General features: G+C 37.6%; 1 protein-coding gene and 1 long non-coding RNA gene across 5 annotated transcripts; one reads left to right on the plus strand and one right to left on the minus strand.

Annotated features, from left to right (window-relative positions):
* Positions 1-1,676: 1,676 nt before the first annotated feature.
* Positions 1,677-11,764, minus strand: scel (sciellin). 4 transcript variants are annotated; one of them, XM_043248044.1, is made up of 29 exons: positions 11,624-11,763; positions 9,997-10,044; positions 9,813-9,900; positions 9,603-9,665; positions 9,430-9,516; positions 8,702-8,737; positions 8,420-8,464; positions 8,257-8,331; positions 8,083-8,148; positions 7,533-7,586; positions 7,417-7,446; positions 7,262-7,333; positions 7,106-7,177; positions 6,659-6,712; positions 5,977-6,006; positions 5,814-5,876; positions 5,638-5,691; positions 5,242-5,271; positions 5,097-5,159; positions 4,949-5,002; positions 4,386-4,415; positions 4,223-4,297; positions 4,064-4,135; positions 3,792-3,848; positions 3,655-3,714; positions 3,505-3,573; positions 3,312-3,420; positions 2,139-2,241; positions 1,677-2,048 (listed from the first exon to the last, which is right to left on the minus strand). In XM_043248044.1, exons 2-29 carry the CDS (start codon positions 10,034-10,036, stop codon positions 2,032-2,034), a joined length of 1,668 nt encoding a protein of 555 aa, XP_043103979.1. In that variant the 5' UTR covers positions 10,037-10,044; positions 11,624-11,763; the 3' UTR covers positions 1,677-2,031. The 4 variants fall into 4 exon arrangements, with proteins under 4 accessions (XP_043103979.1, XP_043103981.1, XP_043103980.1 ...); XM_043248046.1 differs by lacking the exons at positions 5,638-5,691; positions 5,814-5,876; positions 5,977-6,006 and having other exon boundaries at positions 11,624-11,764; XM_043248045.1 differs by lacking the exons at positions 5,097-5,159; positions 5,242-5,271; positions 5,638-5,691.
* Positions 11,765-17,136: 5,372 nt separating this feature from the next.
* LOC122351161 lies at positions 17,137-20,790 on the plus strand. Its single transcript, XR_006251706.1, has 2 exons — positions 17,137-17,270; positions 20,761-20,790. It is a non-coding gene; the product is annotated as an uncharacterized LOC122351161 (long non-coding RNA).
* The last annotated feature ends 1,589 nt before the right edge of the window (positions 20,791-22,379 follow it).

Here is a 22,379-nt window from a genome sequence, read left to right on the forward strand (position 1 = left end):
TGCCTTGCATGTGGAGTGGCATGCTCCGTTCCCAATATATATATATATATATATATATATATATATATATATATATATATATATATATATATATATATATATATATATATATATATATACCCAATATATAGGCCAGTATAATTTATTGTTTTTGAAATTATTAATTTTATTTAGCAGGGATGCATTAAAATGATCAAAAGTGACGTTTGGACATTTGAATATTTCTATTCCATACAGGCTTTCGTGCTGTTCTTTTCAACTTTTAATTTTTGCCAGCCTTCAGATATTAAGTAGCACAGCTGTTTTCAACATCCTTGGTTTCTGAAGGAACAGGAGCAGCCTAATAATGCTGAAGATTCGTCACAGGTTTACGTATTAAAATCTGTTAAGAGGGAAATATTTCACGACGTCCTCCTGAATAGCAGCCATGAAGTTTTGTCTTCTCTAGAGGACATTATGTTGGAGCGATTTCGCTAAAACTTTACGGATTCACCGTGACCATTTAAATCAGTTTGTCATAAATCAGCCTCTCAGGAAATTGGTATAGGGATTCAAATCAAAATAGGACTTTCTGTTACGAAACTGGACATTGACTTCATAAATGTCCGCTGTAGGAGACACCAGGACATAAACGGGTTATTACACATTTTGGGAGACATAACAAATGAATAGAGAATAAACTGTATATCAAAACTCCTATTGAATATGAGATATTATTATGAAGATCTTGCTCATTTTTACTCTCATTATTGCACTTATTTGTTCATGTTGCACCTAAAGCGCATTCATATCCAAATTAGATACAGGTTATAGATGCATTGTGTCCGATGGAAAAAAAATAGTTTATGGCCATTTTACACACGTTCGGCATAAAAAAAAATCTTTTAAGTCATAGTTGAGAATCATCTTCATATAAAGTTTGGTGTAAAAAACAAAAATGTCTATTCATGTAATTTTATTTCTTAAAGAAGTCCCAATGTCCTCTACAGAGCACGTCATAAAGTGAATAAAATATCATTTTTCTAAACCTTTCCTATACGCTTTAAACAATAGAAACACATTTCCTGGTAGTCAGAAGGATATTACTGTTGTTGTTGTTGTTTTTTCATAGTGTGACCAAATAGATAACTTTAATCATTTCAAATCATTTTAATTGGTAATTTGTGAATATTTCCCTTTAAGGGCAAGGCCAGTTTAAATTCTGCTAGTCTTTGTAAAATCTCTAAACTGACAAAAGTCACTTAATTAAAGATAAAGATTCTTCCAGGAAATCAGTGACACTATTTTGCTTTTCAATAATTTATTGATTTGTTTTATTCTTTTGTGGGAAATCAATGGCGGAATAAACAAGCAACTAAATGAAACTGAGTCGGTTTTGATGAAATGACAGAAATCTAGATACACGGATAAAGGATTAAAAGATCACATTACATCATAATAACACAACTATCTGCAAACGGCTAACTTTAGCTCTTTATTTGCATCCTCTTAGGAATCCTGTCATGAGATATGAGTTGAAGTGTCTGATCTTGATCTGATCACAGCATATTTCCGAAAGACTGCAATTCTTTAGAAACGCTTACAACAAAAGCACATTCAATTTATAGCTACAGAGGTGAAAGGTACTGCACGGCTTATCTCTGGAATGATGTTTAACCGGATCCGAACAATAAAAAAACAATCAGATGAAAACTTTATTATGACATTTCTCACCATATAAGCTTCAATAATACAACAAAATTGAAGAAAAATATAAAGCATCTCCAAAAATATTCAATATTATGTATTAGGAAAAATATTCTTTTTAAATAGTATTCTTATTATTTCGGTAATCAGATAAGAGCCTTGTCGCATTACTGGGGAGAATAGCAATCAATGCAATTAATAAACCCCAAAGTCTATTATCAGACGAAAGTCCACCACCATAAACTGTTTGATAGGAGTCCAAATCAAAGCCATGGGAAAGTTTTGGAGGAGGCAAGTATATTTGCCATCTCTCATAACATCACTCTGTTACTGCTAAACGTTGTTTCAGTGCAGCCATTTGCCTGGAAAACAAGCGTTTTTGTTTATTTAGTGAACGCACTGGATGTGTCATTCAAAATACTGAAAATAATAGTCGAGCGAGTCGTACGTACCCTTAGTGACACCGAAGCAGCTTTCACAGTGAATGGCCCGACGGTACACCCACAAACTGTCCCCTGCCTTCAGGTGCCCCAGAGACACGTTACACACCCCGCACTGCAAAGAGCACAACAATATTAACAGCAATACACAGTTTGGCATTATTCGTCTTGACGTTGTTTTTAGTATTATTTAGTTTTTAATGAAATAAAAATATGAATATCATTAAGTAGCGATTTAAAAAGTGCTGTCGAATGATTATATGATTAATGATTATACCATATTATTTGCATAATACATGTATGTATATACACATATTAAAATATATATATATATATATATATATATATATATATATATATATATATATATATATATATATATATAATATATATATATTAAAGTTATTTTAAATGCATGACGTGGAGGCTAAGAACCGCCCGCCGTGAAGCAGAGCTAGCTGTTGATAATCCCACTTAAAATCACTGCTATTTGAATTAATGCTCGAATCGAGAGAGAGATGCGACTGTATGGACTTTACCTGGACTGTGCGTCTCTTAATCATGTTTAGTTACTAATTAGTTTACCACCTAGTTGCTGAGAAATATAATAGAGCGATCTAGTATCTTTAGGCTATTTTATTAATAACAGTAACAAGGCATCATGGACAAGTTTGTTTGTGTGTGCAGAGCAATCTGCATTCTCCTCTCTCTCTATCTGTGTGTGTGTGTGAGAGAGATAAAGAGAGAGAGAGAGTTAGTGTGCATCAAAATAAACTGACTTGTAACTACCTGTGCATTAAACGGTTTTACTGCATACCTGCCAGCCAATCAGAATAGTGTATTCAGACAGACCAAGGTGTGTATGTATATATATATATATATATATATATATATATACAGTATGTGTGTGTGTGTATGTATGCATACACACACACAGTACACACAGACTTAATGGACTTAAATATTTTCTAAATATATGTGAGTATATTTATATATACATAATAAATATACACAGAACACACACATATATAATGCAAGCATCATGATTAATCATTGGACGGCACAAATTTAAAAAGCATTAATAACACCACCAAAAATCTTAAGCATAAAACAAAACATCCACACCCTCACACTGCACTCATATCATTTTCAGACAAACTTTGAAGAGCTAAAAAAAGAACCGACCTTGAAGCAACTTGCGTGACAGTTGATGTTCATATCGTCCAGGACAATCTTTTCATCCGTGTACATGTTTTTACGGCAGACTGTGCAGATGTCCTTCCCACTTACTACCCTGCAACAAACAGATATCAATTTCACATCTGCGCTAAACGCCACATGGAGCGTGACTAAACAGGCATTCCCTCGGCCTCCATACCTTTCCGGCGGAGCGTACACAGTGGTGGTGGTTTTTGATGTGAGCGTGTCCGACAGGTAATCAACAGGTCTGTGGACAGACGTAACTAGTCCTGGTCAAACGCAATGGTAACTCTTATAACGGAGTAGTGTTTTAACGAGGATACCGAACCTGCTCTCTGTGTATGACGTCCTGGTGTAAGAAGGACTCGAGACCGTACTCCACTCATCTCTGTATGGATTTTAAAAAAACATCAAAAAGTGGAAAAATCAAAGATGGAGATGCTCGAATAAGAAATACCGCCCTACCTCTCGTTTGATGAATACACGGTTCTGATGGATTTGGAGACGGACACATCCTCGCGACTGTAGGAACGATAAAAGTCCATGATAGGATAAACAGTGCTGCAGTGAGAGTGAAGCTCTGATGGAAAGTGGTGCGCTCTAAGTAAGAGTGTGCGCCTGCTTTCGTGCTCTCAGCCTGCTAGCGGTAAGACTGGTTCTGCTACTTAAAGGCCGAAGCAAATGTCAAGCTCGCCACAAATGGGTTCACACCTTATAAATATGTAAATGCCGCATACCTGCTGTCGGCTTTTGCGTTGGCTGACTTGATTGATGAAGGTATGAGGGTATCGAAGAGTTGATCCTCGGTGCTGGAGAAAAGCATCGAGTTAGTGAGGTTCTTTCTTTGAAATGTGTCGATGGGTGTGGAGCTGCTTGAAAACATGTCAGCTTCTCACCTCTTTGTGGATCGGACAGAATAAGATGATGTTGTTTTAGCTGGCGAAACATCTTCCTTGGTGTAGGTTTTGATGCTAGAATTGAACATGGTAAGAGGTTAAGAGAGCAGCCTTTTTATTATTATTATTATTCTTCTGTAATTGTGCGCTGGGGTTACTGTACCTTGTGGTGGTCTTGACAGGCGAAGTTGGTCTGGAAAAATATAATAATAATAGGTTCGATACATTCAAAATGCAACAAAAATATAAAAACGAAACATAAAGTACACTTATTGTAATGCGTTGACAAGCATGCGTGTTCTTTAATATTGCTAAGTTTCCTAATATTTTTGCAGTTTGCTAATTACAAATGCGTTTGAATACATGGCGTATGTGTACGTTAAGAAAAGACATGTTGTAGTTTAGCACAGATGAAGTCTGGACATTAGCAAGACATTTAAAAATCGGCTTCAGTCAAGATCAACTCACTGCGTTTAACATAAATGCGAACGTCTATTAAGTGTGTGAAAGCATTGCGTTCAGTTCACGCTCAAGTATTTTAAAGCGTGTTTTTCAACTACTTTAATCATTTATATCATTTATAAAACAACTGAGGATATATAGAGCTTGTTTATTTACCTTTGCATGACTATGTTGATTATATGGCATTTTTAGCTTATTTTGTTATCAATCAGAATAGATGAATACATGCAAGCGGGTTGAGAAGCGCTGATCTGTGACACTCACACGTCGCTGATGTCCTTCGACGTCTTCACGGTAACCACCTCAGTCTTGGAGTCACTTTAGAGACACAAAACAAGTGCAGTGAGCGACGATTCGGTCTCTAAACTGTTTGTTTGGCATAAAAACTAGAACTGTGATGCAAATCTTCCACCTCTTTGTGCTGTAGGACGTTGTTTTAATCGGCGAAGCATCCTCCTTGGTGTAGGTCTTGATGCTGTAAATAGGTTAAGAGGTTAATAAAAGGTTAGTCGGCTATATTTTTTCCTGATTACTCAGCAAGGCTCTGGTTACTGTACCTCGTAGTGGTCTTGACAGGTGAACTTGGTCTAGACGAAACGAATCGTGCTCGTTGTTAATATATACACAAATTAAAAACAAACACGCAAAAACTGCAACTGAATTACAAAAACACACCATTTTTACATTTCACACCAAGTTCGTTTCCATTAAAACGTCTTGGTTCAACAAAATTTTTAAAAAATACATTACGTAAACTGAAAATAGTAGAACATAGTTTTTGTTTACTAAACGTAATCAACTAAATGTACGCCATAACTGTTGTTTTTATTCAATTTATGCATGGATATATGATAAGTTGCCTGAAAAATAGCTTTTTCCCTGCCGTCTGTGACAGTCAAAGCTGACATAGAGGTCATTTATGGGGTTGAGAAGCGCTGATCTGTGACACTCACACGTCGCTGATGTCCTTCAGCGTCTTCACGGTAACCACCTCAGTCTTGGAGTCACTTTAGAGACACAAAACAAGTGCAGTGAGCGACGATTCGGTCTCTAAACACGAGTTCACCTCATTGAACGGCATTATATTTTGCGGTGAGAATTGTGATGTGAATGATCTCAAAGTGCCCACCTCTTTGTGCTGTAGGACGTTGTTTTAATTGGGGAAACATCCTCCTTGGTGTAGGTCTTGATGCTGTAAATTAAAGAGGGTAAGAAGTTAAAGGAAGGTATAACCACATTTCTTTACAGGTTAGTCGGAGATCTTTCTGGTTAGCCAGCAAAGCTGTGGTTACCTGGTAGTGGTCTTGACAGGTGAAGTTGGTCTAGACAGAAATGAATTACAGGTTCAGTGTTAATATATATGAAACATTAAAATAGACACACACACACACACACACACACACACACATATTGTAATCATGAGATCATATCAGATCACACTGATAAACTGATAAACCGCACTTCAAGCGGGACATAACAAGGTTTCCCGACAGTTTACTGTTAACAAGTCAAACAGAAATGTCCTTAATATTATCACAATATGAAAAAAAGTGATTAATTGAACTATATAGGAAAAATTATTTTGATTTCTAAAGGTAAACACAAATTTACATTTACATTTTTATTTATCCATGAATATTAGTGCTGTCAAATGATTAATCGCTATTTATCACATTCAAAATAAAAGCACTTTCTTACATAATATGTGTGTATGTACTGTGTGTACGAATGTATATGCATGGAAATATTTTCAAAATATATACTGTATGTGTGTGTATTCATATTTACATAAAAATATACCGGTACACACACATATAGATTATGTAAACAAAACTTTTGTGATTAATGGCTTGACAGCTCTAATGAATATCTGTCCGAACTTGACCGTTTGTCTTTTTTCTAGTGTTTTTATTTGTCTAGCACTGATATCCATCACTTGTAATGGGCTGAGAAGCGCTGATCTGTGACACTCACACGTCGCTGATGTCCTTCGACGTCTTCACGGTAACCACCTCAGTCTTGGAGTCACTTTAGAGACACAAAACAACTTCATTATTTTCTACAACGAATACCAGATTTTTACTATCAGTAGTGCAGCTAGAATCTTATTGCATGCTGAGGTTGTTTAGTGGTGTGGAATGTGAAGTTATAAGTTGTTTAGTTTTTATTAGTACTGTAATTATTAACCGTAATGCACAAACACACACACATGCATGTATTTTTGTAATAAATATATTTAAATTATATATATATATATATATATATATATATATATATATATATATATATATATATATATATATATATAAACATAATACATTTACATAGCACATACACATATATTATGTAAACAACGGGGACTTTTATTTTGGATGTGACAAGCTGACAGTGCTAATATATAGTTATGCAAATAGCACATACCTGCTGTCAGGTTTAGTGCTTACTGATTTGATGGGTGTTGGTATGAGGGTATCAAACAGTTGATCCTCAGTCCTGAGGAAAAGCATTCAGTCAGTCACGCTCTTTGTTTGAGACATTTGAAAAGCATTTGCTTGTAATTATCTGTCAGGTTCTCACCTCTTTGTGGACCGGACGGAGTACGACGTTGTTTTAGTTGGTGCAGGTTCCTCTTTGGTGTAGGTTTTGATGCTAGAATTGAGCACGGTTAGGTTAAGAAAGCAGCCGCATTTAATCAGTTAATTCAGTTCAGCCAGGAAAGTGAGATACTGTACCTTGTGGTGGTCTTGACCGGTGAGGCCGGTCTAAAAAAGAACGATAGGTTTAATTTTAATACTCACAAAGGATTAATAATGATAATATATTTAACTTTATGTTTTATAACACTTACCCATCGACAGTGTCCTTTGATGACTTGACAGTAATGACCTCAGTTTTGAAACCACTTTAGGAATAGAAAATATGTGCAGTGAAACATAGACTATGAAATATGAAATTAATTGAATTAGTGCTGTCAAACGATTAATTTCCTCCAAAATAAAAGTATTTGGTCACGTAATAGTTGTGTACTATGCGTATTTATCATGCATATATAAATACAAACACACGCACGTATATATTTAACAAAAATATTGTAAATGTATTTATATATAATATAAAATATTAAAATAATTAAATGTAAATATTTTCCAAATATATACTGTATGTGCCTGTGTTTACATACACATAATAAATGTGTAACAAAAAACAATTAGTAACGCCAACTAATGACAACATACCAAAGCAGCACGTTTATCGTATACGAACAGTTATCGTTTACTACAAAACAGTTTTTTTTATTTGTGGTAAAAGCATGTCGGTGATATTTCTTTCAAATAAATGGCACTTAACATTATTTTTTGTTGCGCTGAATGAGCGCATACTGAACTGAGCTGATTTACCTGGAGCTCTTGGCGTCTTTATCAGCGAGCGTTTCAGACTTAGTAGACGTCTTCACCACATCCTGCCTAAGAAGACGACACAGGTCAGGGTAGTTAAACATCATAGCGTGTTCTAATCCTGCGAGCTAGTCAGGACGGATTTGACATTGATGTGACGTTCTTTCTGTCTCTCACTTGGTAGTGGTCACAGTTGTCTCGGTTATCTTCTGGCCCTCTTTAACCGTCGTCGTCGTTGTTGTAGAAGTAGAGCTGAAAGAGCAAGGGTTGGTAAGAAGCTAGCTGTCATTCATTCGCTCGGTCAATCAGTCATTGAACAGGTGTGTCTCTGAGGCGTTACCTTCTCCTCGGCTCCGTTTTCACGGTTGTTTTAGTTCCTGTGGTTCTGTAGGGTTGGGTTGGGAAGATAATTGAGCTCTTAAAATGTTTTAAATTCCCACCATTTTTGGGCTTCTGAGCACTTACAAACAAGTTTTAAATACAGCCAACATTGGTGACTAATCTTGTTGCAAATGTAAGTCTACATTCTTCTACAGATATTATTGTGCTGCTATTTTCTTACGGGACAGATTTAAACAATAAACGTCCTGATTTTTCAGTGCTAGAAAAGAGCATGTTTTACCTGGTTTCGTTCAGTTTGTCCTGGCTGCCACCGAATCTGTGCGTCAGTGAGACCGTTTGATTAGATTTTATTACATGAACATTTTCTCCAAAGTTTCTATTTCTTCTACATCAGAAATTATGCTTCAGTAAATCATAAGTATGACATAAAGGTCACCAGTTTGACATAAAATGCCTAAATGATGAGATACCAAGTCAAAAAAAAAGTCAAAATGTGGGATCATAATACATACTAAGCCATACTTATGAGTTGAAAAGTAGGAGCTGTCATATTATGGGGTTTCCGAAACGATGGCTTTTTTATCTCGTTTTGCCTTTTTATCATTTCAGCGTTTTGAAATAAATGACCATTTCAATTTAGCATTGAAATTTTCAACTAATTTGCATTTCATAAATATAACCAGCCCTGTCAAACATGCAAAATAAAAGTTTTCATGTACTGTATATATATATATATATATATATATATATATATATATATATATATATATATATATATATATATATATATATATATATATGTGTATATAAACACAAACACAAATACTTTTAATCAAATAACTTGGTATCTCAATATTACTTTTTACCTCATAATTATGCGTCTCATAACTTTAACCTTTCATCTTATAATGAAACATTTTTAGGCCACAATTTCTATCTGTTTTCTCTTATGTGGCAGAAATGGGCTTCCATGCTAGCGAGTGTTTTTCACGTTTAGCAGTGTATTACCTTTTAGAGAGAGCTTGGACAGAGGTGCCCGACGAAGTGGAGACGGTGCCGGTTTTGCTCTCGGTTTTGCTAGTTTTGTCCTGAGGGCTTCGTGGAAAAAAAAAGCAAGGTCTCACATTAGATTATTTTCGCTTTTATTTTAATTGCACAAGCGTTCTGGCCAGACGTCCCACCTGACGAGGTTTTCGTTGGACTTGTAGCGACTCAGGACGCTTTTGCCGAAATTCGAATCCCGTCTGTCGAGAGAAGAGAAACGTCAATTCAGCTTGTCGGTTGTTTAGTCTGTCAGACGCGCGTAAATCCATCAAAATAAGTGGGCGAGATGTTAAACAAGTCATATCTGTCTGGTTTGCTGCTAATTGACGGATGTGTTGAAAACTTACTCGACTTGTTCATCCTGGTTCACGTTTGTCTTAATCCAGCTATTGTCCTTCAGCAGGGATTTAGTGGATCTAGTGCTTGAAGTTGTGACTGTTTTATATATATATATAACAAAAAAAGATAACAAAATGACTCGATCACGGCTGATATATCATGAAAGCTGTCATTTGAATGCCATTGTCTCACCTGTTTGGGTTTTGCTGTATGGATTTGGAGTGAAAGACATGGTTTACGCTGTAAGATGGAATTGGTACACATGATTAAGTACGCAGCGGATCGCTTCTAACAAGGCTACCATCCACAAGATGGTGCCCACGGGACGGGGTTACGCGTGGCACCAAATGCATCATTTTTCGGAAATCACGGTTAACACATTCCATTCCTAGTAGCGTTTGATGCAGCGCTGTCCTTTTACTTCATACCGTTTCTGGATACACCCTAAACTAGTTTGTCCTGATCTCTGTAGCGACACACCCTGTCCAAACACCTGCCACTGAAACCATAGCAACGCTCTCACGCTTGAAAATAAATGTCAGATGTGCTGAACATCACTGAGCAGCGTGGGACGTTTCGCTGGGTTTCTCAAAAAACTCTGAAAAAACGCTGAAAAAAAAAAAAAGAATGCTATTTTGCAGATGGATCACTGACATAATTGACATAATTCCCACCTAATTCCTTTCTAAATTATTATGCACGCATGCAGCTTCTGAGACGTACCTTTAGAAAGGCTGCACATTTTAATACACCGTAATGCATGTTTTATATTTTTAATAAGGATTCATATACAAATGTTTTTTTTTATTTTTATAATATTGATATTATAATATTAACGCGTGATATCAATATATATCATACATTTTAATCTTGGTGCTAATTTGAAAGTCCACAGGGACAAGTACTAAATAACGACTATTCATGAAGTCATAATTATGAGTCAAAAGAGTACTAATTGTGGGATCATAATTATGAAATACAATACATACTAAGCCAAAATTATGAGTTGAAAAACTGTCATATTATTCAGTTGCCAAAACTATGACTTTTTATCTCGTTTTGCCTTTTTATCATTTAAACGCTTTTAAATAAATGACAATTTTGAAATTTTCAACTAATTTACATTTCATAAATACAGCCAGTCCTGTCAAACATGCAAAATAAACGTTTGAATGTACTTTATATATATATATATATATATATATATATATATATATATATATATATATATATATATACGTATATATATATATATATATATATATATATATATATATATATATAACATATTAAACATATAAACACAAACTTACTTTTAATCTAATAATTCTGACTCGGTATCTCAATATTATGTAAACAATAACAAATTGGAATAACCTCCGTTAGAAATTCACTATGCTTTGCATGTCATTATCATAAATAAAAAAACCCTACTAGTATAAAGTACTATACTGAATAACTGAAGAAAACCACTTTAACGTCTTTGAAGCAGTATGCTAATTTCATTTAAAAAAAAAAAAAAAAAACTTCAGTAAATGTCATGTCCTTCAATTTCACCTTGACACTGTAACCTGTTCTTTAGTAAGACAGCGCTGCGTAACTACTAAATACTAAACAGTGTTGAATTACAGTCATACGATGCATCCCATGTCACAATACAAACCATTTAAATGAACATGCTTCGGAAATTGATCACTAACCTAAAAACAAACAGACTAACAATATCAGCCTAACCACGAAAACGACAGACCTATAATTCAAGCAGAATTCACAGACAGACATACAGAGATAAGTCTATGCGCGTAGAGGACGGTCATACCTGGGTATTTCAGGTGCGAGGGATGTGACAGAGGTTTAGTGAGAATAACGTACAGTTTGCTGCTCTTCCCCTCTTACATATTTGACCTGGGTAGGGAAGGCAAGACCAGCGAAAGGTGTGGCTTCGTATGACACACACCAGAGCAACTGAACCTGAACTGTCAGCGCAGCTATGTCACACTAGTCTACAGTAGAGGTGTGTCTTCGTCAGGTCTTTCCCTCCAGTTGTGGAAAGCAAGACATCGGCGGCCGATTTATCTGTCTAAGCCAAAGCCCCCATAACCACCGTATGGGCTTTTGCTCTCAAGGTTCAAAAGTCTGTCATTCTGATCATTTATTGGTGATTTTTACTTCACTCAAGTACATTTAATTAGTGCTTTTTACTTTAATATACATTCCAGACCATAATGTCACACTGCCCTGCATTTCATAGATGAACCTTTAATGTCGACTTTCAAGTAAATCTTCAAATTACTTTATATTTATAATGAAATTAAGTGTTAAATTATATTTAATGTGAAGCATAGTGCAGTGCTGTATTGTACTTTGGAATGTTGTGAAGCAATGCTTTCTAAAGAAAAACCATACAGATAAAGTACAGACACTGATAACCTACTTTAAAAAGCAGAGTAAAAATACTTCACTGTCCATTTCTGTTTATGGCTTATAATATCTGGACAGCTAATACTGTACTGTTCAGAATCAAGCACTTGCTGGAAATCAAATTCATTTTTCAGATTAATTACTTGTTAAGTAAAGAGCGAAAAATATTTCAAAGTAGATCCTGCACCATTTTTTAGTGTGTTTTCCAAGAAAACAATTCAGTCGTTTTCAAAACGTCGCAGTTAATTTATTGTTACTTTTACGGTTTTATGATTAAAACCTATTTTTAGTACACAGAATAATTCTTCCTAAAAATACTATTCCATAATGTAGAAAGGTTACTTGCCATTTCATAGTAATTACCTGTGAGAGGTATTTCCTGCACTGTTTTTCGGTGTACTAGAGCAGGCTGAAATCAAAGCTACAGGGTGAAGGCCGGGTGATAACTCATTATATAATAACACAGCTCTGAACCTCGGGAGATTAGACCCTCTGAGTAGCAGCTGAAGCATGTGGCTTGTTAGGCTTGTGCTTTTGTGGAAGGGTAAAGTAAAATGCATACAGTATGTCTGACAGAAAATATGTAGAGTATGTCTGTGGGGTGTGACGCCGCACTTCACCTTCATCACACCCTTTCTCAATAGTTTTAAAGTGTGTAATATGCAAAGGACAATCAAACTGGGGAAGAAACAGCTTCTTGTGTTACACCAAACGTACCTCACCATTGTCACGTAAATATTAATACGGTTTGGAGTGAGAATGCAATGATAGTATTTATTTACCAGGAACCGCTGCGCATCTAAGGTTTAAATGAGGTCTGCTTGTTCAGTTTTGTAACACAATTGCTGACCGTTTTATTGCTTCAACTTAATTTTTCTGCGTTCGGTTCACTCGAATATCTGGAGCTGAAATCTTGTTTGTTTCTGCAATGCTCATTTGGGAGAGTAAATGTTGAAATAGTTTTGGTGTAAAGGCAAACCCGCGTCTGATGTTCAGCTGTCACTGAAATGTTAACATGAATTTGTGGTTAGGTTGTGGGATGGATATGTAAGTTAACGACTGTGCTAGTTGTTTCGTTAGATTAAGCGTGCTAACGGCAATGCAGTAACAAATTAAAAGTTTATGAGTGGGCGTATTACTAAAATAAAATAAGTTTGTAATAAAACAAGTCCTTTTTCCCAGAACATTTTTAAAATGCCCGAAGTTTTAATCGTTTTCATACTTGCTGAAGGCAGAGCCATTTAGAAACATTCTCAACGGCTGCGGCTGAAAGGGATGACTGAAAAGTCGTTCGGCCAATGGCGTGCAGGGATCGTGCATAATCGACCAATCGCTGCGTGCGAGAGGGCGGGATCTACAGAGAAACAAAAACCTTGTACATAATGCATGCGGACTGTATAGAGCACGTCGGTTTATAAATGGACTTATTTCATTTTTAAGCTAGGATTACGTTACATTTACTTCATTCCACGTGTGAATTTTGTTGCAAAGTAAAAAAGATAAATGGTCGATAATACTCAATCACAATGTTCTTTCAGTTCACAAGTTCACCGAATAAGCCAAGTTTAGGCTGATTTATTGTCAGCTGATTTGGTTCAAAATAAGTCAGACTAACCAAAATGAGCCTGGTTTATTTTATGAAACAGGCACCAACTTTATCAGGCACTCATTCATACTTCTGAATCAGTATTATGACTGATCTTGATTGAGTTAAGCCTAAAAGTCATACAAAATCTTGTGTTTATGAGAAAGTAGCAGACATGGACACATAAAGAGATGAATCAAGCCTATATTATATGAATTGCCTTGAAAACTACCAGCTCTGAGTGTTGTGTTATATAAGCCAGGCCCTATTTAAGTTAGTCTGACTTATTTAGAACCAAATCAAGTGACAATAAGTTAGACTATCTGAAATGAACCTGGCTTATTTGTTCGATTTTTTTTTAATGAAACATTCACCTGTTACTCTTGCAGGTAAACCTGAAGTATGTTTGACCTTTCTGTAAGTCTCTAGTGATCCCGTAGACCTTGATTAGCTGGTTCAGGCGTGTTTAATCAGGGCAGGAAAGCGAACTCAAGGAGCGGGATTGGACAGCTCTTCTATTTAAAAATTAATAAAAACTAAATCACACTTTTTTGTGCCCCAGTTTTATTATTTTAGGATGGCTTTTGTTAACAACATTTTACTGTATTAACATAAAAGGCTATCACTGTATGACGGAAATGCATTTGAAAAGTTAATGCTGTTTGAACATTAATACATCAGAATGCAACACTGTTGTATTTACACTTAATATAATATTAAGCAAAAATAATAAAATAATGCATTGTTGGCCAGAGATAAACCCCTTCATGTTGAATCATATGCTCAAGACAGACTTTTTATTACTTCAGCAATGAGGTTTTTCACCACTAGATGGGGAAAGAAATTAAAAAGTGCATACTATTCCTCCTTAAACAGTATTGAAAATGACTAATATCACATAGATTTTTAGGATGGATGGTACGCACACCGGGATGCAGAGGACGGCTTGGTTTTGTTCGTGCATGTTTTAAAACGAAGAGTTTGCATTAAACGCTGTTTTAATATTAGCATACTGTGCATATTGTGTTGTCAGAAACACATTCTGCTCTTAAACGTTGAAATGAAAAACAATCCTCAAATACTTTGCACCATATCAGAACTGAGGCCCGTGCGCAGGTGAAGGTTTTCTCTCAGTGCTGCTGTCCGTCTGTGACACAGTGAAGCGACCAGGCAAAATGGCATCACGTCTCCGGTCAGAGGACATTTACCGACCTTATTACATGTGCACTTCCTCTCACGTAACCTTTTCTCTTTCCTGTTTTATAGACATCCACGTACTTTTTCTGTGTGTCTCATACCTTCTGCTCGTACTAGGTTGAACTATTTGAAAGCTGAACTTTCACTTTGATAGTGCGCTGTGGATGGACTGTCTGTTAGGATATTTATGATTAACAACAATGCGGTGATACCCAGCTAAGTGTTTATGTCCGCTCCGCATGATCACGTTTTGGCTCTCCGAGGTGTGCGTTAGTGTTTTTGTTTCAAAAGTTTCACTGTTGTTCAAAGATGACATGAAAACTGAAGTTTGCCAGATTTAATTAAAGGTCAAGTGACTGCTTTTTACCAAAGAAGAGAAATGTTACATCTGAGAAGAGATTGTTGCAGGTATACAGAATTTATATCAAAGCCCTATATTTTAAAGTTCCAGGTAGTGAGGGAAGAAACTTTTAAAATGGTATATATATAAATAATATATATATATATATATATATATATATATAATTTATATTTTTTAATAATTATACCTTTTTAATATTTAGTAATATAATATATACCTTTAAGTATATTACAAGTGCACGTTCATTAAAATTAAAATTCACAAGGGGACAGATTTGTAGGTTATCATTAATTCGTTCATTCATTTGATTGCCTGATTGACATTTTTAGCTTACTTCCCCAAGGTTATATCCCTCATTCTCTTGTGATAAAGGTCACTGGTAGGTGGTAATCCTATACCAGAAACGGTATGCTAGAAAACATACAGTAACATAATCCATGGCAACACACTCAACACACTCCCAGTTCTGTCTTATACCCCTTCCCTTCGTCCAGGGCCGGCCCAAGCCTTTATTAGGCCCTAAGAAGAAGTGTATTTACTGGTATTATATTAACAATATTACTGGTCATTGTCAAAGCTTGTTTATTCACATTAATCTCTGGCTAACTGTGCCTTATATTATTATTTATGCTTAATGCGATATTCATTTCTGTCATCAATCTATCCCCCTAAACAAAACAAACAATCAAAACGAGAAGTTAAGTCATGTTTGTGATGCCCTGAGGGTGAGTACGTGTTGAAAGAATTTTTATTTTTTGGGGGCGAGATCATAAAACATAGTTAAATCATTTTATTGCGTGAGAAACAGAAAATACAAAATTTAGTCCTACAGCCGCATGCGACTGTCGACCAATCAGAATCAAGTATTCCAGAATAATCTAAATACAATACTCACGTATAAAATATCTTCTAAATAGGCCTAATGTTGCCTAACGATGAATTTTTGTAACAACCTTACACATTTCACGTATGTTGGATTGGGCCGTGTGACTCAAATTCATATTAATAAGAAACGAACGTTAAAGCATCCAATCCTGCATCTGACGCGTTGTACTCCATTACTACAGCGGGCGCGTTTCAAAATCTGCCGAGTCCACTTGCCAGACAGCACTGCGTGCGCGTGCGGAGTCGTCGCTCGCGCGTCCGAACGCTGGCCGGGTAGGCCGCGGGCTGCGGTTTGAAGCGCGGCCGGCGCGCGCCACGGATGGGAATGTATCCCAGCATGCTTGACAGTCAGCGACATGAACAGGGAAGGATGATGAAGCTAAGATGGCAGCGCTACTAGGGGTGCTGTCTTCGCAGGGTCGAGAAAAACAGCGGGAGCGAACGCGAAGCACGGGCGTCAGCTCTCGCTTTTGAGCGCTTTCGTTAAGGGGGCTCGGATCGCCCGCGATCGAGGAACCGACGGCCGTTTTTTTTGAACCGAGCGAAGGAAAGAGGGGACGCGCATTTCGCCGTCGCAGCAGAGCGGCTAACCGTAAACGTCGTTTTAATTGGAGATAACGCGCTCGGATGTAATTCGCCGGGCGTGTTTGCGGCTTTGCGGAGCGGATTTATGGGGGGTGCTCGGGACCTTTAGCTCTGTTGACTGACATTGTAATCTAATATATGCGTTGTTCTCCTAAACGATGATGTGTGCTGCTGCGGCAGCGGGTGCCGGCGGCAGCGGGATTCCGTCCTCCTCGTCCCATTCCATGGGGCTGGGTGTCAGGGTCATTCCCGGAGCTGGAAACGATTTCGCATCGATCGGATCAGGGATGGGCTCCTGCCCGTTGCGGGGGCCCGCTCGGATTGTCGGAGCCGCTACCAGCTTCTTCTCTCAGGGCGAGCACTGGCGGAGCGCTACCGGAGGATTTACACCACCGCGATCAACGACAAAGAGCAGGGGCTCAACCTCGGCAGGTGGGTCACATTTTTTTCGGCTCGTTTCGGGACGCTAGACCGGCGTAACGCTGGTCGTGTTTGTAAACAAAACCCATTGGGTTGAGCACGAGCTCGTCCGAGCCCGGAGAGCGGCAACTTAGCGGTTAGCATGCGGCTAACTTCCCAGCGAGCGCAGCTAAAATAATTCCTGCAGGTCAACGCAGGAGCTCGGGTTTTGTGTCGACTGTGGTTCGTGCGCTTCTTAAAGTCACCTTCGCTCTGCTGTCACGGCCGAGACGTCTCGCACGGCTAGGTCAATGGCTGTAGATGTTAAGGAGCTGCTTGTAGGCTCGCGGTGTAACGTTAGTGTTGTGCTAAAGGATGAGTTTGACGCGTGTAACGACACTCAACCGGCTTCACACACAGCGCACGGGCAATTATGTGTCACGCGAGGAAGGATATATTTAACGTAAACACGAGCGAAATGTTGTCAGGCTCGTGAAACGTCTTCTAGACCCACTTCAGGTTGTGGATGGCAGCCTTCTTCGCTCAGTTGCGCGCTCAGGGAGGTTGCTATTCATAACAAGCTACTATATTTGCGTAACTGTGGCTTATTTAACGAGATTACATATGGTATCATATATATATATATATATATATATATATATATATATATATATATATATATATATATATATATATATAGCATAGCAGCAGGCGTGTGTCTCTTTGAGGTGAAGGGGCTGGGTTCTGTTTTGCCTGACGTCACCCTGTAGACACTGTACACACACACACACACACACACTGATGTGCTTTACCTCAGAGCTGTTTCTTATTAGCGAGCCCACTGTACAAATCATTATCGTTTCCGCTCGTATATTCATACTCTGACCTTTACTTAATCCATAAGTTGTTTCACAGTTGAAATGAAAATGAAATAAAAACGAGAACGCACACATTTCTATGCTTCAATTATTTTCAACTCTTTAGCAATGAAATGCAGCATATCTGACAGGTTCAATGAACGAACCGGAACATTTTAGACGGGCCAAATTGATTGAATTTAAATTCACTTTCCAAATGATGATAATTTCACACGTAAAATTTAATTAAAATGATATAATATTTTTTTGAGAGTAACAACTGTCTAAATACTGTCTATAATCCTGACTATATATTTCTTTGCTATATTAATATACAATATTTTTTTACTGCCTTTTCTGTGCAATGTTTTCATTACGTGGTGATAATGTGCTTGTGTAGAATATATGCGATGGAGAATTTTTCAAATTATGTTGCAAATTAAAAATTTTATTAAGTAGATCATGATTTCCTACATGACTTATTAAATAAATAAATAAGTGAAATAAAAAAAAATCCTTGAAGGTTTGCCTAATTGCTTTTGTTGTGTATGAAATTTACCCCAAAAATCACATGGTTCAAATTTAAATGATCGTATGACTCAAGTCGAAATTAATGAGCACAAAATGATTAGGGGTAAACAAAAATAATACATTTTTACAAATCTTTTAAATAAGCCAAAAAGAACACTGTTACTGACTTCTCTATACCGATTTGTTAAAAAAAAAAGCCCAAAACAAACATGCAGATGTGCTCAGAAGAATATATGCGATGAAGATCTATAAAATGCAGGCCTATGTCTCAGTTTGTTTTAGTTAGCAACATCCCAAAGAAATTGACCACGTTTCTTCCTCGTTCCGGCCTCTGGGAAGTGGGAGTTTGAGGACGATTTTCCTTGAGGTCTAATAATCCTTTCACCAGTGGTTTGCCGGCGCACACTTGCACCGTCCGCTCATGACGTCAGCGGTGCTGATAGGCCCCTCCCAGCCTTCAGGCTCCTCATCTAAAGCGGCCTCTGTGCTTTCACTTTTCCTGCGAGCTACCGTTGTTCTATTGTTTACTGCTGCAGGAAACTCTAGCGCTTCAGCACCATTCCTACGTGACATTCTGCGTTATGTTATGTTCAGACGGCTGTCTTGATAAAAATAAAGCCGCGATCGCCCGCTGCGGGGCACTTTCCTCATTTGAGGCGAATGGTGTCATTTACGGCGTATAGGCAAATTTAAACCAGCGTGAAAAAGACCAATATGTGCAAAGGCGTTAAAGAGAGCCTTCAAGATTGTACTGCTCTTAAAACCCATCGTCATGAAAAATGCACGTTCAAACCATTACAGCATTGACCGATTAGGATATCTGGTGATGCATGACCTCTGGACTTTATCGGTGTGTTAACTACTCAAGCAAAAATCGAAAATGGCAGATATATACAGTAGCAGTGTCGGCCTCAGACGCTCTAAACGCACTAAACTGACAACCGTTAGCCCAACAACATCCAAAGTGATCGAGCGCACCATTTCTGTTCGCCCACCACAGAACAGAGTTGTGTTTATGAGGTGCTGGATCGACGCACTGCTTGTTTTTGGACCGCTGCTCTCGCTCAGTTTTTCTAGGCATAAATCCATCTCCGAACAACAGCGTATTAAACCAAAAACGAACTGCGTTTAGTCAGTTTCCGTGTTTAAATGTAGACAGTTCTTGGGCTGCCGTTTTAGGCGCTTTATGGCCTTTGAAATATTAAGATATTCGGTTTGAGCAAAGGCTGATCGTTAAATGTATATGCGCTGCCAAAAAAAAATAAAAATTAAATAAATTAAGAACTTCCATAGTGAGTTTTTTTTTCTTATAACAAAAAATAAAAAAAAAAAAAATATATATATATATATTTTTTTTTTTTTTTTAAAAACTCTAATTTAATGAAAATCCGCCTGGTTACATGGTGATTTGCATTGGCGCATATTTCATTTGTATCAATTTATTTTGCACACATGAATGAATTTATTATAATTTTTTTTTTTTTCGGTTTATATGTTTATAAAATGCACATCTGAGTAAAAAAATAAAAACTGAACTGGGTCACATTTAACTGACGGTGTAAAGATAGCATAAGAATTTTTAACATCTCATTTAGATGTAGCGAGCTAGTATGTAATGGGTCCCACATTCCCGAATTAATCCCGGGACATGTTTGCGTTCACACAGCAATCCAGCAGTTTTCCGGGGACCGCGTTCAGCGTGAAAGGGTTTAACATCACAGAGCAGAACATTCCAGAAGCTGTCGTTTTGGCAGACTGCCTTCAGTAGAAACTGTTTTTTGAATTTTGAAACTCTTAGGATGTTTTTATACTACAATAACATCTTATGCGCCAAAAGATAAAGGGTATTTTGATTTCTCAGAATATGAACCCTTTAAGAATCAAAAGACAAAATAGTGCTTTTTGCTATTTTGCGCTACGTTTATGTTTTTCATATTCATATGCTTTGTTGTAAAATGGCGTAAAAAGTAACGAACTGCTCCTTAAAGCTCGTGTAGGATATCTTGCCGCATCGTATAAATCTTAATTCATTCCTTTATCGTTTTTAAAAAAGACTTTCGAGGTTTAAATTCATCTGATTTGTGATTTATTGATAGAAAACACTGCCTAACCGCTGACGTGTCATTTTTCTCCAGGGGAAAGAAAGCTTTGAGCAAGAAGAAGCTGAAAAGCGGCAAAAGTCAAATCAAAAGTGAAAACAAGAACAAAGGTAAGACTGTGAATCAGACTCTGGATATTGTAGTCTTCACTGCTGCTCTCCATTTAAACAACATCTAACGTTGTGGTTTTCATTAAAATCTTTAGTGTGGGTTTTCTCTTTGGCCACATAGATTTTTTTCTGGCTGTTTTGACAGCGATAACAAGGGAAGTACACATGTATAAATCTGCGTATCTTTTGATGCGTCACACCTGAGGAGACGCCAGTAAACACTCGCACACATGGCGGAGGATGCGGGAATGGCGGGGTCACGATTGGCTGTTGCTCGGCGACCCGTGTGTTGCACGTTTCCATGGCAACAGCTCCTCCATCTCCTGCACCGAGCACCTATGGTGCGCAACAGCTGGGCTCAAGTCTCTCGCGTCTGCAGCGTTTACCGGCCGCTCAGAAAATAGGCAGAGACCCAAAATGTCTTCTGTTGGATATCGTTGTATTGTCTTGCCGGTCCCCAAAGCACGTGTGGGGTTAATGCCTGATTGTGTTTGGATATCCTTTCCCAGGCACTCTGTTCTCCCTGGTGGATGCGAAAGCGCTTCACAGGCAGGGCTGAGAGAGAATAATGCGATTGTAGATATGCCATCGTAATCCTCCACCCTAAAACCCCGCGGCTAAGGAGAAAGAGCTCACTTATATTTCTCCTCCTCTGCCACAGCCTCCTTAAAGGCTCCTTGGCTTTGTTTGCTTATAAGCGGATGGGTGGAGCTTCTCACGGGCAGGGAGGCGCTTCGTCTTGAAGACGTCTGTCGCGTTCAAAGCGCTTCCGCGTTGCGGTGTCTGATGGATAAGAAAGCGTGCTGCCCTTCTGGTTCGATTCCTTTGCTTGTCTGTGACGCATTACAAATCCCAGACAGTTTTGTGCGATATAGGTGAAACATGACTTTTATTTATGCGTGCATTTTTTTTTTTACAGTCTTTTTGAATTTTAAATCCTTTTATTTTCAGTCTAGTGATATTTAGTTCGTAGCATCTAATCTCGTTTTACCAGCGTTTCTCGTAAGCTGATATTGTCTACCTCGGACCTTTCAGGCGCACGGCGATGGGGACCTGTGGGCACCTTTCCACGTACAACCGAATTTTAATATTTCTAATACAACCTATAGGCCCTCCCAGCATTTTATTTCAGTTCTTGCTCCGTTGTTTGTTGGCCACAGAGCGAGGTTTGGCTGATTCAGTGCAGGTTTAATTTACACATCGCCGTGTGTCCACCATGTGTATGATTGATATTATCACAGAGCACAGCTTTATTGTCTCCCCTTTGCTGAAGTACACGGCGTTCGAATTTTTGCGTTGCAGTTTTCAATTTATAAGCGTGCGTGCTCATGGTCATCTAAGTGTTTATTGAATCAATTCGCGAGACCAATTTGGCGTTTAACGTAAGGAAATGGCATTGCTTTTATTCGGGTAATGCGATAATTTGAACCATCCCTTTTTGTTTCAGGCTCATATATTAGACTTTATTGTTTATTATTTATCTGTTAGGCCTGTATATGTATAGAACTAGAGGATAAAGGATCTCCTTTCCTTGCCTTGCCCAAT

The sequence above is a fragment of the Puntigrus tetrazona genome, chromosome 9 (assembly GCF_018831695.1).
Source record: "Puntigrus tetrazona isolate hp1 chromosome 9, ASM1883169v1, whole genome shotgun sequence".
In the NCBI taxonomy this organism is placed as follows: Eukaryota; Metazoa; Chordata; class Actinopteri; order Cypriniformes; family Cyprinidae; genus Puntigrus; species Puntigrus tetrazona.

Coding starts and splice junctions, on each gene's coding strand:
- scel (XM_043248044.1), bottom strand. CDS start 10,036: ATGTCTTTCACTCCAAATCCATACAGCAAAACCCAAACAG. Junction 9,901..9,996: donor ATACAGCAAAACCCAAACAG/GTGAGACAATGG, acceptor TATATAAAACAG/TCACAACTTCAAGCACTAGA. Junction 3,421..3,504: donor GTGTACGCTCCGCCGGAAAG/GTATGGAGGCCG, acceptor TGTTTGTTGCAG/GGTAGTAAGTGGGAAGGACA.